General features: G+C 38.8%; 1 protein-coding gene across 2 annotated transcripts in view; it reads right to left on the bottom strand.

Moving 5' to 3' along the window:
- EZR (ezrin) overlaps nt 1-18387 on the bottom strand; it is a 72244-nt gene extending 53857 nt beyond the window's left edge. The window contains exons 1-2 of one of the 2 annotated variants that reach the window (XM_072643819.1): nt 18166-18387; nt 16618-16699 (exon numbers count right to left, since the gene is read on the bottom strand). In XM_072643819.1, coding sequence (XP_072499920.1) covers nt 16618-16629 — 12 coding nt within the window. In that variant the 5' untranslated portion in view covers nt 16630-16699; nt 18166-18387. Of the gene's footprint in view, nt 1-16617; nt 16700-17103; nt 17161-18165 lie in introns of those variants that run through there. The other variant, XM_072643820.1, reaches the window with a different exon arrangement.
- Nucleotides 18388-19542: the final 1155 nt, after the last annotated feature.

The following is a 19542-nucleotide window of genomic DNA, read 5'->3' on the forward strand; positions in this document are numbered from 1 at the left end:
ACTAGCTTATTTCCTATTTGTTGTGTTAGGGAAAGAAGGAGTCAAGATATAAGACCAATCATTCAATCAATCAATCAGTCAATACACATTTATTAAGCACCTACCAGGTGCCTGACATTGAGCTATGAATGCACTGACCATATATAAAGAGGCAAAGACAGTCGACCCTCTAAAGAGCTCATCGATCTTGAATCTTAATACATTTTGGAAAGGCTTCTTCCTCAGTGAGGCAATGTGTGTGGCAAGTATAGAGAGTGGTGATGCCGTTCTTCTTTAAAAGGAAATTCTAGATGGTTTTACCTCTCAAAGATTTGATGGTTGTTGTCTTTTTTTAAAATTACAACCAGGAAGTCTTTATTCTTCTATGTTTCTGTTAACCTTAGAACTTTACCATTTTCAAAACCCAAACTAATAATGTAAGCTTATGCAATTTGTCCAAAAAACATAATTTGCTTTGACAACAGGAAAGCCCAAGTTTTTCGAAAAAGTGTTTTAACTAGAGCCAAACATTGGATAAATCTATCAACTTTTTTCATTCCCTTAGTGAAATTTAGCACATAATAGGTGCTTAATAAATGTTGATTCACTGAATCAACAGCATGTGTGTGTGTGTGTGTCTTTCCCTTTGTGTCAAATGGGGTAGAAGGGAGGGAGGCAGTTTGGAACTTAAAATATAACAAAAAATATATTAAAGAAGAAGAGATTAAAAAAAAAATAGTTACTCAACCCTAGAGAAATCTACAAAGATTTATACAAACTGATTCTGAGTGAATCAAACAGAACCAGGAGAACTTATATAAGAATATAATAAGAATATAAATACAGGAACTCATATTTATATAAATCTATTGTTTTTTTAAATTCCGGACTACCTTTTAATTTTTTAAAAAGGAGGCTAATCCTCAGCTTAGAGGTTACAGAGTCTAGAGGTCACAAAGTAATAAAGAGGACCTGGAAATGACAAGACCTAACTAAATCTCCAAGTCATTCCATTCCAAATCAGAGATTCCCCAGATAGGGAGGGGAAGGAAGGGCAGAAAAGCACCTATCTAGGAGGTCAAACTTGTTCCCAGCCCCAGATCCACACAAGATTGGCCCCAAGGAGTTTGTTATCACACCCCAGGACCTAATAGAGCAGGGAACCACAGGAATAATTGATACTTGCTAAGGACAAATTTCGAGGGGAGGAAAAAAACCCCTTAAATATCCATAGCTTCAAGAATGCTTGAGGCAATGGTATGGTTCAAACCTGGTCAGGTAAGCCCCAGGGTAGGTACTTAATAGATTCTATTGGATTGACCGACAGATTCCCAGTAAAGCAGTTAGTGATTTGGCAAGCAGAGGGCACATTCTTACCTGGCACCATGATCTCCCCTGCCTAGGCCAGTCTTCTTCTGTTGCTCAGATCTACCAATTTCCCTTGCAGAGTACCAGAGAGACTTTTAATACTCAATATTTTTAAAAAATTAGGACATTCCTCCTCCTGCCCCCTCCACCAAAAACATTCCCCATAAAAATATAAGCAAGACATCTTTCAAATGTCAATGGATTAATCAAATATTATAAAAATTAACTCAAAAATATTTTCCTCAATTTAACTCTTAGGCCAAAGGCAACCATAATTTTATACTATGAATATACATACACTATTTTACTGTGCCAAGCATTTTTAAAAACATATTTTATTCATTAAATATTTCCCAAGTATATGTAAAAATGCTAACATTCATTTTAAAAATTTAATTTGGGGGGGGGGTGCACATTTTATGTTCCAAATGTTTTTCTGGAAGTGGATAGCATCTTGCTTTGCGGGTCCTTTGGAGCTGATTTGAGTACTTAGAATACTCAGACTAGCCTGGTTATTCAGTTGTTCTTCGAACAATATTACTGTTACTGTACACAATGTTCTCTTGGTTCTGGTCATTTCCACCCTTCAATATTTCATACAAGTCTTTTCATGTTTTTCTAAGATCAACCCACTCATTGTTTCTTACTAACATTCATTTTTTTAAAAATTTGAGTTCCAAATTTTCTTCCTCTCGTTTCCCTCTCCCTTGAGAAGGTTAGCAATATGTCAAGCTAAGTATATTTTTATAAGTGGTAGTACAATTTCTTATAGGATATTCAGAAACTTATCATTTAAAGCTCTGTCTCTGCTGAAATTCTATTTTTTCATTTAAAAACAAAACCCAATGAAAACCACCATGTATTCTCTAAAAACAATTATTTTCTCACTTTTATAGAAAGGAATTTGGTTACAAAAGTGGAAGCAACTACAGTGCCTGTTAACTGAAGACATCTGTCATCAACTGAGAGGAGGTGAGACCAGCCTACATGAACAGCCAGAGAAAGTCAACAAGGGAAAGTCAATGAACCCGAATGGATATTTCATTTTTTACTTAGGATCCTAGATCTAGAGCTGGAAGAGACTTTAGAAGATATCTGTTTTAGACCCTTCTTTTCATAAATGGGGAAAATGAGACCCAGAGAAGTTTAAATAACTTACTTGTCCATATTCACAAGAAAGCCAAGGAAGCCAGAATTTGAACCCAGGTCTCCTGCCTCTGAATCCTGCACTCTTTCTATCACTCCACAAATGGGTCCTCTCATTGGCTGACTTTCCCTTGCTATTTCTTACACATTGGTCTAATGGTAGGTTATAAAATGTATTGAAAATCAGGAATTTGTGTCTCTCCCTCTTGCATTTCCCATGGTATTTAGTACCATGCTAGTCATAAAGTGGGTGTCTAATAAATATGTAAGGGGACTCTGAGGTTCCATGCTAGGCCCATGGTATTGGAAAAGCTGACAAAAAAGGAAAATGACAATTACTGGAGGGGAAATAGACATATTGATGGAGCTATGAACTGGTTATCCATTCTGGAAAGCAATTTGGAGCTCTGCTCAAAAAGTTATTTTTTTGAACCAGAGATATCCCAAAGAAATATAAAAACAGAAAAGGACTTACTTGCACAAAAATAATTATATCAACTTTTTTTGCAGTGGCAAAGAACTGGGAATGGCTAAACAAATTGTATGAATGTAATGGAATCCTACCATGCCATAGGAAATGATAAAAGAGATGGATTCAGAGAAACTTGAGAAGATGCAGTGAGGAGAACCAGGAGAATAACTGTACAATAACAACACTATGAAGACGTAGGAACTGTGAGCACAATGCAATAATTTGCCAGGAGTAATTTGTCAGGAATGGAACCCAGGTCTTCAGACTCTAGAGTCATTTTAATTATAAAGGCTTTTCCCATTGTTTTCCTGTACCACAGTCAACTCCCCAGAAGAGATTAGAGAAAAAAAAAATGTGCTAAAAATAAATAAATAAAGAGTATTTGGAGTGGTATGACTATGTACAAGGATTTGAAAGGATCAGAAGTAAGAATAGTGTTAAATAAATTTTTTTCTTTAAAACAACCCACAAAGAATAAACTCAAATTTCCTTATAAGGCATACATTTTTAGAGACTCTTTTGTTACACGGTAATGGTATAGTAATGAACAAAATAATACTGTAATCTGTTTAAATGAGTTTCCCCAAATTGTGATTTCCAAGAAATATTTGTGGCAAATGGCCTGACAAATAACACTCAATACGAAACTGTTCTCTACCCCTAACATGTCTGAAGCCTGGTTTCAGAAGCAAATACAAAACTACTTTCCTATGTTTCAGTATTTTTCATCCCACAAAAAAAGTTTGCAGGGTTTGTTTTCTGGGAAGCATCTGGACCCGTAATTTTGCTGGTGAATGAATAAATGAAAAAGTATTTCTTTAATGTACTAGGTGAGCCAGAGGGTCATTAAGGCCCTTTACAGAAGCAAAAGAAGTATTAATTTGATTACTGTGCCCAGAGCAAGAGGTGGAAGGGGGCACGAGAATGTATAGGGTATATAAGACAAGAGGTACTAAGATAGCCATCTTGGATGGATAAGGTATATGAATACAAGCCTTCAAGCACAAATAGCCTAAGGTCAGCTAGTCGGTTAAGTTCACACTCCCCAATCAATTAGCCCCAGGGAAAAGTTCCATTACAGGTAGTTGGTACAGGCAGGAGTGATCGATAATAAAATGACCCAAGAAATGAAAACTTCCAAGGAATGATAACTTGCCCAGAATGTGTCAGGCACAGATTTTGAACCAAGGTCTTCTTGACTCAGAGGCCAGTTCTCAATCCTAACCTCTCATATCATCATATATACATGTATATATGTATGTATGCATATATATATAAAAGCATAAATACACATTTTAAGACAATTTGGATCACCTTCTACGTAGCATAACAAAAAGATTCCCCCCTCTTCTTCCCTTGTCACCCACTATTACCAACCCCTTTTTCCAGTTAGACTATAAACTATCTGAGGTCAGGGATTTAATAAATTGTGTATCTACATACAGATTATACAATAGGCTGAACAGATGGTACGAAGTCTGAGAAGATCTCACAGGTAAATTACTCAAATACCAGGAAAGTACAAATTGCTTTCTTTTAACATATGCCAGAAATCTGTCATTGTACAAATATCTTAGCAAATGGGACACAAGATACTCAAATCTTCTCTATCAAGGAGTCCCCATTCTAACCTTGCTTGAAATGTAATCTCTGCACCAACAAAACCTCCCCGTTTGGAGCTCCTAGATGACAAAATTTATAAAAAGCGGTGCCCCTGAAAAGAATTGGGATTAGCAGCAACACTGCATCACAAAGGATCCTCTGTTCTCAAGGAAAGAATACAGAGAAAAGCCAGAAGCATTTGTAGGCACTTCCTCCTAATAAAATATTGTCAGACTGTTGGGACTGAGACAGAGAATCATATGCTGAAATGTCATCTTATAATAAATAAGTAATAAGAAACTATTATACCAAGACCTCCTCATACAAAAGGGAAATTGCTGACAACGTCTGAAATAGCAATCATGATACCAAGATAGTAGCTGAGTAAATCAACAGTTAGACAAAGGTCAGGGCAAAAATCTACTTTATAGAAGTTATGTGTGTGTGTGTGTGTGTGTGTTTAATTATTTACCTTAACCAAGATAAGGAGAAGTTTGACTTTTCCATTTTAAAAAAAATTCATATATGACTTTCAAATCTCATATTTATCAAATTTTGGATCAATAGAGTAAAACAATTTTAACTTGTTTTTGTAAGAACTTGACTGAGCATATTAATGAGTCTTTCCAATCTCTTTTATTTCACAAATTTTGCTATATTTGTAAAGATGGCTCAGAGATGGGTTTCTCAGTCCTAACTCCCTCCACCAAAAGGTGAGCTTTAAAAAGAACATCTCTACTTAATACTCACCATCTCTACCCTCTCCTATTCTAAACACACCCATTCTTTCTTCTATTCTCCAAATTCCTAGGTTGAGAATTTACTCCTTTTTTTAACCTGTCCATTTCTCCCACTTAACTCTCTTATTTTCCTTCTTTTTCTATTAGAAAAAGGTAGTCATTTTCTTGTCCAATGCGTTACTCTCCCTTACCTCTTCAATCTTTTTAAATGACCAAATCACTCTTAGCATCACAGAATTATAGCAAAGTATTTTAGAATTGGGAGATTCTTTGGAAATCATGCAGTCCAATCTCTTAATCTTAAACACAATAGAACTGAGGCCCAGAAGCTGAGCGGCTTTGTCCAAAGTCATATAATTAGCCAAGTAACGGTGGAGCTGAGTTTCTGTCTAGGGCTGTTGTTTACTACCCTTCTATTACTGTCAATCACATAGTTATTCACATATGCCCTCCTCATGCTCCCAGCCTCTTTCCCTTGATTCTTATTTATCTTCTTATATCTTCATTTCACTCCTCCTACCATTTTAACTAACCTTTCCCATTCAGTTTATCTCTGTCCCTTCCTTCCTTCCTTCCTTTCTCATCCCTCAGCTCTCCAATTCACTACTTCCACTCGAATCCTACCTGTCTTCTTTTGAGACAATCAATCAAGCAAGACGAAAGCATTTATTAAATATTTACTATATGCCAGGCACTATGTTAAGTGTTTTACAACTATCTCATGTGATCCTCACAATAACTCTGAGTAACCCCCATTTTGGAAACACTATGCAATTGAATTTGGAATGTCTATAGGGAATATAGCACTGTAGGTCAGTTTGGTCCCAACAAAGACAAATGAAGGGGAAAGATACTAATCAGCCTAGAAAGGTAGGGTGGAGTTATGCTGCGAATGGCTTTGAATGACAAAGAGAAGAGTTGCTATTTTATCCAAAGGGCAACAGGGTATAACTGACTTCTTCCTCTCCAACACTGGTTTCTCTCAAGTCCACTTCTCCCCCTTTATCTCCCCAGTTTTTTCTATTATTTTTATTACTAATATTCTTCCCTTTTAAATTTTTGTTACTATATTCCTCTTTTTTAACTTTTCTTATTTATATTCTTTTTTTAGTTTTTATTACTTATATTCCTCTTTTTTCAACTTTTATTACTTGTATTTCTCTTTACTGTTACTACATTCCTTTTTGTTTGACCTTTCCCTCTTCTCTCACTCTACTCTCTACCTAATCTTTCCCTTTCCCAAGCTGAAGAGGATTTCTGAAATCCTGGAAGATGGGAAATAGTATGAAAATTATTCAGGCAAATTAAGAGGAAAAATTCATTCTTTTAGAAAAAGTGATGATAAATATTTGGTTGGTTGATGAATTCAACAGAATCAGAAATAAAACCACATCAGAACAAAAATTCAAACACAGAATCTTCTTACTGGATGGGACCTTAAAAGATCTGACCACTGGCTTTCCCAGCGCATTTTCCATCCCATTCACATGAGGAAATGGAGGTCTTGTGTTTAAATGACATGCTGAGATCAGACTGTTCTTATGTCAAGTTCAGTGCTTTTTCCAACAGAAGCCAAAGGGGAAAAAAGGTAATAAATAAACTCATAGGTCATGCAGTTCATCAGAAGTTGAATCAGTTAGTGTACTGTTATCCTCCTCTAGAAAAGCTAACATGATTTTGCAATGTATAAGAATCATATTATAAGAACATTTACTTTAAGGAAAGGAGAAGAGAAAGGGGACAAGGGAGAAGAGAGGGGAAAGAGAATGGAAGAGAAGAGCAAAGAGGAGAGAAGGTAAGGGAAAGGGTAACTGGAGAGGGTATACAGGAGAGAGGCAGGGGAAACTTGGGGCAATTAGGAGAGAGAAGCATTACAAAAATAGGTTTAATTCCTCTCCTTTTCCCCCAAAATTTCTCTAGTTCCTCTAAAAAGTCTGGGATATTCATTCCATATCCTCAGACCAACCTTTATGTCTAAATTAGGTCAGTATATTTCAAGTCCCAATGTGCTCTACAGTCAAATCAGTTTAGGAGACACTGCTCTTACTTCATTTATCTGTCACAAAGTAGGTACTATGTGGAGTCTGTGGAAAGAACACTAGATTTGGATTCAAAAGGCTTGGATTCAAATGCTACTACTTTGCTACCTAGATGACCTTGAAAGTAAGTGACTGTATCTGAGTCTTAATTTCCTCAACTATAAAATAAAGGGCTGGATTAAAGATGGTCTTGGTCTCTTCATCTTTAAATCTGTAATTCTATATATACTAGCCTAACACCGAGAGGGGAAGAATTTTCTCACAAAAATGCAGAAGACTAGGCAAAAAAAAGAATTAACATGTAACTGAAACTTAAGATGGATGTTCTTCAGAAAAAAATAAAATTTAAAGAATCTTATTCTTTGTTGCTAAGGGGCAAAAAATGTTTCAGGACAACCCTTATCTTAAATGACAAAGTCAGATATTTAGTTTACCAGAGGCAATGGGTGGGAGCCCAATTCATTCATTAATAAGGTAGTTCTGGCTTCCTCAGAGGTTGGCTAAGTAAAGAACCACCCAGAGGAGGTAGGTTTACTTTAGTACAGAGAAGCAGTCTGTCTGTATGTATGCATGTGTGTGTGTGCATACATATATATATATTTTAAACATGTAGGACCATGCAAAGAGCAAAAAATTCTCTGGGCACCAACCTATCCATCTTCTATTCCATTCTCTATCTGCTTCCATAAAACAATTTTATTAAAATTGGAAAAGGAAGAACAGCATTGCTTTTGATATGAGTTTCTGATGGACTATCAATGGTGCAGTTTGTTTTCATTTATCCTAAGTAAATTATTAACTCTTATTAGAAACCACAGGATACATTAGGGCATTATAAATATCAAGAGTAATGAAGACCAGGGCACAAACCAAATTCTCTTCTCCTAAGACTCCGCTAATGGTTCTCTGGTCATACTTATAAGAATGACATAGTTTTTATATTAGTATTTTTTTAAAAAAAAACCTTTTAAATTTTACTTTAGTGATTTCTGTGAAGGAAAATGAACAGGTCAGACAGCAAGAAAACTTTAAAGGCACTACTAGAACATATGATAAAAATATAATTATTTTGCTATTCAATAGATAAATTTCCTATTCAACTATAAAATTTCCTAGCTTTATTAAATTTTCAATCTATTGAATTAAGATTTCAGGATATATTCTTTAGCATCATACTACTTGAGCTAGGGAAGTCTGGATGTGCAATATTTCACATAATGCCAGGCAGTCAACACTGTTGGTTGGTTTGCTGAATTGCTTTGTTCTGCCTTTCTTTTTTAATCTTTGTTGCAAGTATGGCTTGCTGGGGAAGGAACACAGGTTCGATTTAATCAGAAATGCATTTTGTAAAGTAAAAAAAGGTACCAATTTTTGAAGATTGCTCTTTTCTCCTTCACTGCTTTCCTTAATAATTTGTAAAGTTCCTTTAAAATGACAAAATCTTTCACTGAATGATTTAAAATGAACTTCCAGAGCTTCATGCTCTGAGGAAATGAGAATTTTCTGTGATATTTTACAGGCTGGTTACCAAGTTCCCCATAGTGGGAAGTGAGGTAATGTGGAATGAGAGGTAATGATGTTACATTGTCCAAATTTACAAAGTAAAGCAGAACATTCAACATTTTTCAAAAGAGGAAAAATTTCCCCTTGATTCCAATGAATCTCAGGCACTCCAATGCTCAAAGAAACTCAGGAAGTATGCATACACAAACTTTTTGGAGCCTGTTTTTAGAATGTCAGAAAAACAATATATTTCCAATAAAATGGAGTATAACAATAATACAAACACAACTTTTAAAACCTTTCTCTTTATATTCATAAAGTATAAAATATCTAGGTTTCATAATCTCCCAGTAATAGGCTTCAGACTCACATTATTCTATACTAACATTCCTTTATTCTAAAATGCTTTTTAAAAAATCCTTAAGAAGACAACTATAAAGTATTTCTGAAACAGAGACCACCTCCAGACCAAAGATGACTTGGAAACAGGAAGCTAGAACCAGTAAATACTCTTCTCCATTATAATGAATAAATATTTTCAAAGTTTTCCTACATCTTAAAAAAAATCAATTATTAAATCAATTTTAATCAATATTAAATGAACTTTATATGTAGATTTTGAGGAAAGTATTAACACTGCACAAGGATTAAAATGTTATTTTCAGGTTCTTGACTTGAAATCTCTGTGAAAATTGTGAATTTGGGATTGGGAGGAGGATGCTCACAAAAGTCTAGAATAAAAATTTCTCTCTTTAGGTAAGAAGACAGTTGCATCTGCTGAGACAGATAGGCTCTATCTCAACTGGCAATGGGAAAGCATTTCTCCTAAGCATGAATGTGCCAGGCACTCAAATAAAAAAAAGAAAGTCCCTGCCTACAAATAGATTACATTCTAATAACTATAAAAAGTAGTCATCATTTTTCAGTTAGGTTTCTCTATTTATTTAATATGTATGTGCTACAGGCATAAATGAGCTTAATGATTAGCCTTAGAAAACTAGAAACCAGTTGAAAAGGGATCCCCAATGCCTAGAATGTTCTCCTTATGTCCTACTACCTTCCCTGCCTTTCTTCATGACCCAACTAGAACCCCATCTTCTACAGAAAGCCTTTTCTAACTCCTCCTAATTCTAGTGCCCTCTTTCTCTTAGTTAATAATTTCCGATTATATCCTGTTAGTACATATTTGTTTGCTTGTGGCCTCCTTTATTAGATCGTGAGTACTTGGAGGGCAGAGATTGTTTTTTGAATCTCTGTATACCCAGGGTTTAGTGCAGTGCCTGCTATAGGAGGCACTTAATAAATGATTATTGATTGATTGGCTGATAGGCCAGGTAAAACAAATAAAGTTAATTTTAAGCAGAGTACTCAGTTTATGAACTGAGTTTGAAAGTATCACTGTACCAATTAAGCATCTACATAGAGACAGTTAGGGCAAAAAGTTAAAAGCAGTGATTAGGTTTAAAAGGGGAGGAGCAGAAGGAAAGAGAAAGGGAATGAGGGAAGGGAAGTTATGAAGGTTATGTCTTTCCTATGCCTCATATGGGATTTCCAGTCTCTTCTTGCACAATGAACACCAAGACTTGAGCCCTGTGAAACTGATTCCCTGGAAAGAGAATTTCAATCAGGGCATCTTTCCTTAGTCTTAACTGGTCTTGCTATGGTTTGAGAACTATTCTACCTTTCTTCCTCCCCAAACTCCATTTAGTTTTATGTTCAAATACCAATAATGACACTCATGATATTCCATTCTGCCCTTTGGTTTCACGATAGTGACTATCAAAGTACTCTATGATCTGCAAGTTCATGTGTCATGAATAGATGGTTTTGGAATAGTCCTAGATGTACAAGAGTCTATTCTCACACTAAGGCAATTTAGCTTGATTACTATGAGGTTAATTTAGCTGTTCACACCCTTTGATCCAGTGTGGATTACATTACATCCCAGGGAGGTAGATGACAGAAAGGAAGATCCCACATGTCACAAAAATATTTGCAGCAGTAATGTTTACAGCTACAAATAAAATAAAATGAAATTTTAAAAAATAAAAATGAAATGAATGTTCATGGAATGGAGGATGGCTGTACAAACCGTGGTATATGAATGAAAGAGAATATTATTGTACCATAAGAAATGATAAATATGAGGAATTCAAAGAAACATGGAAAGATGTGTATGAACTGAAAGCAAAAGCAGAAGTAGGGGAACAAGGTACATAGATGACTATGGTAACATAAGTGAAAATATCAAAAGGCCTAAGAACTGAAACTATGAGCAGTAGCATCAAATCTTAGTTCCAGAAAATTGATGATAAAATGCATTTCTTTACTATCCAAGGGAGGGAGACTGTAGGTAGACTGTAGATGCAGAAGGTGCATATAATGTAAAATGTAATCATGATATTCATTTGCTTGGGCAGTTTTTCTTTCCTAAGACCAGGTCCTGAAATAAGTCTATGTGTGTGTATGACTATGTTGGGGTAGGGAGGGGGTGGCACAGGAGGCTGGATATAAGAAGGGAGAGAACACCTCTTCACCACCAGCAGAATGTCCAATTAAAGGGGAAAGAGGACAAGGTGAAAGGAAAGGCACAAGGGAAGGAAAATTATGAAAGGGTAGATGATGAAATGATCTCGTTCCTATGCCTCATGTGGAATTTCCAGCCTCTTCTTTTTTAATAAGCACCAAGACTCAATCTATAACTTGGTAGATGATGAATCCGAGCTCTGTCCATCCAGGGTCAGGAAGCTGTGGTCGCAGGCTAGATTTGAACGCAGGTTTTCCTGACCGCCTAAGCCCAGGCTGATTCTAGTACGATTCATGATTAATAATTTTTTTAATTCTAGGACACCTTTCCTATCACCAAAGGGGCACACTTTTGACCATCTCACTCCCCACCCAGTGGTAGAGAAGGAAATTCTGTACTTCTTAAAAAAAAGTTATCAATAGACATAATATCTGTTAAGTTCTAAATTAGCCATAACTAAACACACACATCTAGTTTATATTACCATTTATAGGAGGGGAAAAAAGGATGTCAGAAGTATCCAGGCAGTGGCAAAGAAACAAAGTAATCTAAATTGCTTAGATTCTAATGTCTAACAAATGTCTTTGTAACTGAACCTGATTAAAATAACCAGAGGTCAGGAGATAAGGAATCAGAAGACTTCCATTTTAGGTCTAGTTTTGCCAAAAGCTTGCTATGTGACCTTGGATAAATCATTTTTTTCTTTCTTGGGTCTTATTTGCAAAAATGAATGAGCTGGATTAGATAATCTCGCTTTGAAATTCAATGATTCAGTGAATTCTGTAATTACTCAAAAGAAAAAGAAACTGATGTTGGATAAAAAATCTAAAAGTAAAGCTTAACATTTCAAAACTGAAAAGCAAAGCAGCCATCTCTTTATGCCTTTTAGAGATAACTCACTTTTTCTTACCTGGACTATTTAGAAAAATAAAAAACACACTTTAGTCCCTTAAATCTTCACGCCATGAAGACAATACCCTTTCACAACAGTTTCAGAGGTTGGCTACAATAGTTTTTGTTTGTGTCCTCCGAGATCTTGTAAATATATGACCCCTACAGTGAACTGGGAGGGAGGGAAGAAAATAGGTCAGCCTAACCTGGAAGGCAGCAAAGAAATTGTGTTTATAAAAATAAGGCTGTTTGGGGCTTCCCACGATCACAGAGGAACAAATAGCAGATTGTGTACTGAAAGTACATTATTGGAGCTCAGAAAAGTTATGATGACTGATGAAAACACACTGCCCGGACCTGTTTCATTCGTTCTGTGACAATGCTTTTAGCTATTTCTGTGGCTCGTAGATATTAATTTCAACATAAATAATGTATACCTGTCTGAGATGACATCAGGGTCCTTCTAATCCTAGTTGATTTAAATTCCATTGTCTTTAAAATGGGACCCGACTCTTTTAGGTGATGGGTGTTGTCAGGAAACAAAAATTACATAAGTCAACTGTTTAAATCATGAGTGTAAGTGACGTGGACATGTAGCAACAACAATTAAAAATATATGAAAGGGAAGGTTCACAGGTAGAAGGTCAGGCTAACACTTCAAACCTAAATCATTCAACTGTATCTATTCTTATATGAAAATTTTTCTGTCTGATCAATATCATAAGCAAACTACAATAAAACCAAAATTCATAGCTAGCAAAAGAATCCTAATTCATAAAGAAATGAAAAGTATTGTTGACCCTTTGCTGAAAGGTGGCATAAAGACTTCCTGATAGAATGTACCACACTTCTAATTTAACATTTATTAGGCATATATGGCAGTAGATTGGGTAAAGCAAAATCATCCACCACTCACTGGAGACCCCAAGGGTCTTTTAGGCTACTTATGAAAATGGTTCAAATGAAAGTCATTTGAAAGCATGGATGTTTTATGTACTCCAATGCAGATATGAATCTACACTAAAAATCATTAAACAATTCTTTTTACCCAAGGAAAAATCCTGAGACTAATTTTTCTTCACCATGGCAAGTGGATGGATGCATATACAAAATACGTGGTCTACATGAGTCACCTTCAGACCAAAGATGTCTGAGAAGGACAGCTATAAAGAGATGCAATACTAGTCTCCTAAGTATAGCAACCTGAATACAGGAATAAAAAAATACATAGTCTTATAACAGGATAAGAATGTTAGGTTCTTTGGTCTGTAGGGTACAAGAATTAACATAGCCCTTTGTCAGAAGAATGGTCTGCAGTCTCTGATGGGCTACTTGTGTAGAATGAGGTGTAAATCGTCCATGGTCAACATATTGGCTCGTTTTGCTTATCTATGCTGCCAATGTTTGGTACAAGGAAAAGTGCTATGGAGGTGGGGAGGAGTCACTGGGAAGAACATCTGTTTTTTTTATGCATCAGTCATGCATTCTGTTCTTTAAAAAATTACATGACAAAACTAGTGAATCTGTTTAATTTTCAGGAAAAATTAAATTGTCTTCTATTATATGACCCATCAAAGCAATCTCTAGGGCAAGGATCCTCACATGAGGCTTTCATGGATTTTTCTGTTACGAGACAGGTTCTAAAATAAGTGAGTGTGTGTGTGTGTGTGTGTGTGTGTGTGTGTGTGTGTGTGTGTGGTGAGCAATGGTATACAGAGGGTAAGAATGAGAAGGTAAGGGGAACAGAGAGACTAAATGTAAAGGACCCTTTTTACCACCAACAAAATGTTCAATTCTGATCACTGAGTGCAAACTGGCTACTTACCAATATGGATTATGTGGGGGTAAAACTCCACCAATCCAAAGAGAGATTCGCAACTGTCTATAATTAAGTAAATATTATGGTGACTGCATTTCAATATAATTGGCTACCTTTGTAATCCTATGTTTTTTATTTTAGGCATTTAAAAACATTATTCAGAGGTGGGATCCATAGGCATCATTTTCCAGACTGATCAAATCCATGATACACAAAAAAGGTTAAGAATCCCTGAATAAAGAACACTGGAGTGAAACCATGCCTGCCATCCCCTACTCTCTCCTCAAAATGCAAATACTGTTATGGGAAAAATGGGGAAATTAGTAGGGTTTGGCCATTGATATGTCCAAAAAAGTTCTTGCTAAAATTTCTGCCCCGTTCCAATGGCTTTACTCTTGCTCATCTTGTTCTCTCAGAGACTCTCCCCTTCCCCAAAATGAAATCACAATGAATAAAATCTCTTATTTTAGAAGGAATCATCTCTCCTGACCTACCTTTTTGCACAATGTTTTCCACGATACGTTCTCAGTAGGGAATGAAGTCAAAAGGGTCAGCTTTCTGGCAGCTGCTAAGTTATAGCAGAAGTAACTACTGGACAACCCAAGCAGACTGATGCTGGACATCAGAATTGAAAAAGGCAAGAAGAGTGGATCATTTTTTTATAGACAATGAGAAGGGGAAGGGAATAAGCATTTATAGAGTGCCTAAGTGCTTTTTAATAAACGTCATCTCATTTGGTGCCCACAACAACCCTACAAGATAGGTTGCTATTAGTATTCTCATTTTATAGTTCAAGAAACTGAGGCAAGCAAAGGTTATGTGACTTGCCCAGGATCACATAGCTCTAGAGCAAGCATGCTACCCAGTGTGCTACCCCAATGTGAGCTGGGAGATCCTATTCAGCATGAAATCTATGCTCCTATGAAATGAGCAATATTAGCTGTATTAATGTCAGACTTTCCTGAGAAACCCATAGTGGAATAAAATTTCAGCCCTGTAAGAAACTCTAACTTTAAAAAAAAAAGGTTTTCAAAACTAAAACTTAAATCCCCACTAATCTCATTTGGTACTTTAAAAAGTCAAAGCATATCTTCTCCAATGTCCTTCAAAAATGAATTAATTTATCCATTTTTTTAAAAAAAAGTTACTCTGGGGAAATCATGATCTCATCTCTAGTTTTCTAGTATAGTTCAGACTACTGATTAAACCACCCCCTTGTGGCAAAGCACAATAAGGCACATAAACCTTGCTAAGAAGCAACATGTCAGACACGGACAAATCTGAACCTTTCCAATACTTTGCAGGAAAACCAAGATAAGTCAGACCTCTCAGACAAAGGAAGTAAAAGAGATCTCAACATATTTGGGGTGAATACAATCACTGTGTTGCAAAAAGGACTTCTTGACAGCTCAAACACATCCCACTTTACACACCAGAACCTTAAGGAGTTATCCCCCCCTACTGGGGTACTATTGGGGTACTGTTTCCATCTGCAACTCAAGTCCATTACTAAACTGCTGCAGAGATGGGGATCCTGCTTTTGTAGACTCTGTAGACCCTATTTGGGTTTTCTTGGCAATGACATTGGAGTACTTTGCCAATTCCTTCTCCAGCTCATTTTACAGATGAGGAAACTGAGGCAAACAGGATTAAGTGACTTGTCCAGGGCTGCATAGCTAGGAAGTGTCCAAAGTCACATTTGAACTTAGAAAAATGAATTTTCCTGACTCCAGTCCTGACACTCTATCCACTGTACCACCTAGCTGCCCTGCAGTTTTGTTAGTTCCTTCATTATGACTTTGACAGGGGACCCCCATAAAAGGGACCGGAATTCTACAGCAATCTGTAAGAGATTCTCTTCAAGATGACTTCTTAAATTACAAAGAGAAACACACAAGCCTGATTCCATTCCATTTCAGACCTTTGAAAGAATTCAGGTAGTCTCCTACTTTTGATTACTTTGAATCCCTTCCTCCCCTCCCCCATACAGTTCATGAATTGAATTCACCGTTCAAAACAGAACAAAACAAAACCAAAAAAAGGGATAGATGTGGTGCTTTTGAGCCCCGGAATGCAATTTTTTAAAATGCGGTAGCCAGAAGAGGTTTATGACTAATAAACTAGTCCTAACTAACGTGTTCAGAATGAGAAGTTTCACTGAGGACTAGAACACTATGTAGAGCTAAGTAGGTGAAACATCATAATCCTGGTTCCTTGATGTTTCTCAGAATCAACACATAAAGGCACAAGAGGAGGAGAGGAAGGAGGGAGAAAGGTTCTCTATTTGTCTTTTTAACATTCCCCCTTTAAAAAAATCCTATCTTACAAACACCTGTCTAAGCCCTTAGTTATATATGGTGTGTATACATATATATGTATATATACACACGTATACGGGTGTATATGTACACACACACACACACACACACACACATAAAAATATATAGTTATAGATATAACAAAGTTTCCAGCATGGAACCTGCTGGGCATCTGAAGCAAAAAGACTGTAAGGATAAAACTGTGTTACTCACTGGTTTCGGCATTTTCAGTTCCTGATGTGTTCCTTAATATCCCTTCAAACAAAGCTTTCATGCAAGGAGTTCTCTTCGTTCCCTAAAGGAAAAGATAGTCCCGTTTACAAAGGAAAGAAAGGCCGCCTGCCTCCCACAGGCAAACCGCAGGGATCTGAAGTCTGCCTCAAGACTGCTGGGGCTTTTAAAAACCAGGCCCAACAGGGGAACTTGGGATGAGTCACCGGACCAGTAATGATGGAGAACTCCACCGTTTTGGTTTTCTTTTTTTTTTTTTTAATGCCTCACCCAGGAGGAGAGGAAAAGCCCAGCCTTCTTCACCAAGGAAGGTCATTTACTCCACCACACCCATAAAACCAAATGTACCATCAGACAATCTCTCTCGAGCCACGAAAGAATCACTGAATCAAAGGGGAGAGGGAGGAAGAAATGATGGAAATGGGGGAGGGGAGGGAGAGATAGAAAATAAGCAGGTGTGGTGCCAACCTGTTGCCCGCTCTTTGTCTGGCTTCGGGGCAACGGTGCCAAGGCGGCTTTCTCTACGGACCCTGGATAAAGGCAAGGACAGGTGTAGGCTTGCTTCTTTGTCAAGGTTCTCAAGGAGCAAGGACCCAAGGACCCAAAAACCAAGGCCAGGGTAGTTCAGGGGAGGGGAAGGGAGGCAGGAGGGCTGGAAGAGGGGAGGCCAGGAGAAGGGGATTTTGTTTTTTAAGTAAGTCTTTTCGTTTTTAAAGCAGATTAGTCACTTTTTTAGTTTCACTTCAACCAACAACCGTTGGCCCCAAGGCTGAAATCATAACACATCTTTTAATATTTTTAAAATAGAAGGGGACTTCTAGGAAAGGCAAAATATGGGGGGGATTGGAAGGAGCAGAGAAGCCAAGGGAGGACAGACAGACGTCCTGGGCAAGATGGGCAAAAGGCAGTAAAGCCGGGAGGAAGAGGAAGAGCATAAATAATATTTAAAAATAACTAACACTAACACATAAATATTAACATTTTTCACTTTTTTTAAAAAAGGGGGTGGTGGCAAAAGTAAAGTAAGAGTGGGCGGCAACAATACTAAAAAATCCGATGGAACCTGTAATTTATTTAGGTCAAACAGAAGGTGGCGTCTGGATGGAAGAACTTTCGGTGCCAAAGGCACGCGGCTGGACTTTGTCCGGCAGTCCGGCGCAATCGGACTTAGGAGACCCCCGGGTTCCCAGGCCGGGGTTGGTGGAGTTTAAATACAAGAAAAAGCCTGAAGGAGGAAGCCTGGATCCTCCCGCGGAGGCCAGGCTCTGTCGCCGAGGTTGGGGGGTCTGGCGGACCTCGCGGCGCTCCCCTGCGGGTGCTCCCCCGGGGGGGATACTTTGGCATAAGTTGCCCCCCCACTTCCCTCCATTCCACCCCAGGAGGGTGGCTCCCAATCCCCAACAACACCTGTTGTCAGCGCCCCGAAAAGAGTGAGAGAAGCGGGGAAGAGAAGCCCCAGCGGGGTGCAGGGCCAGGGCCCCCCTCCCGTGCCCCCCAGCCCGCCCGGAGCAGAGCGGAGCGCCGTCCTACCCAGTAACACAAGCGCAGCCCCGGGCCGTGCGTCCGCCTGGCAGTCCGTCCGCGGGCTAGTGCGCCTCTCCGCCCGGCCGCGGCCGCGACTCGGCTCCCTGGGGCCCCGGGCGAGGGGCGGGGGGAGCCCTGCCCCGCCCCGGCCCGCCCTTCGCCCCAAGGTGGGGGGTGCGGGCATGTGCGCGCAATATGGCCGCTGGCACTCCCTCCCTCCCTCTGCCCTCCTCCCGCGCTCTCCCTTTCCTCTCCTCCCTCACACAAACAGCGCCCTGTGTTCTCCCTCACCCCCTCCCTCCCAGCAAATCTCTGAAGCCCTGGGAGAGATTTCCCCCTCCCCCCCTCCTTTCACTCTTTTCAAGGCCGTCTGGGGCTTCTTCACACTCTCTGGTCTCCCACCCCCTCCTCCCCGAGCACTCTTTGCAGGCTTTATGTCCAACTCTCGCCGGGTGGTTTAAAAAGAAGAAAAGCTTTAACAGCCTAGATACACGACTATGATCCCGCCGCCGTGCAGCGCCTGAAAGTGGCCGTGCTGTGTGGTGTAGTGCCGTGTCTCCCCCAGGCCGGAGGGATGGCTCTCTGCCCTTCCCATCCCATCCCTCGCCCCCCCCCCCTCCAGGACTCTGGATGCTCCGGAACCCGGGGAATGCGTCCACCCCGCGGGCCTGCCCTACCTGTGTCGGCTTCCATGGCACAAAGGTGTGCACCTCGGCCCCCCAACAACGGCATGCCACCGGGGAGGGGGGGACCCAGCAGCCTATGGTTTTCCAAAGAAAAAGTGAAAACGCCCCATGGCTGGATGCTCGGACTGCAAGGGTTACATTTATCAAGTAACTTGTTATCTTAAATTACTTTAATGGGATATTGAGAACCATTTTCTGTAGTCTTTTCAGAAGATTTTAGGAGACTTTTTAAAAAGACTTTTTAGGAGACTTTTTTTTTTTTTGGAGAAGCCATGTTGCCTAGTTAGACGGAGTGATGAAGCCCTGGATTCAAGTTCTGCTGACAGACACTGGCTTTAGGACTACAGTCAAGGCTACTTTCTAGTTACATAGTTACTAGGGTACATAAAAGTTACAGGCCTGTATCCGGGAAGGATGTTTCCACATGGAGAGCACAACACCCTGATGAATTCTTGTCACACACACACACTCTAACTGGGGCTGGCGGGGACTCTGGGGAGAGGAACCTTCAGGATATATACAATTAACTACTTGAAGGAATTCGGCTTAGAAATAACAAGGTATATAATGTAGTGTGATAAGACCCTGAAAAAAGAGATAAGTAGAATTCTTAAGGTTCCTGAAATGTTAACCAGAATGTGACCTGCGCAGCACCTACTATGTACCAGGCACCGAGCGGAGTTCTTGAAATACGGAG

The sequence above is a fragment of the Notamacropus eugenii genome, chromosome 2 (genome assembly GCF_028372415.1).
Source record: "Notamacropus eugenii isolate mMacEug1 chromosome 2, mMacEug1.pri_v2, whole genome shotgun sequence".
Taxonomy (NCBI): domain Eukaryota; kingdom Metazoa; phylum Chordata; class Mammalia; order Diprotodontia; family Macropodidae; genus Notamacropus; species Notamacropus eugenii.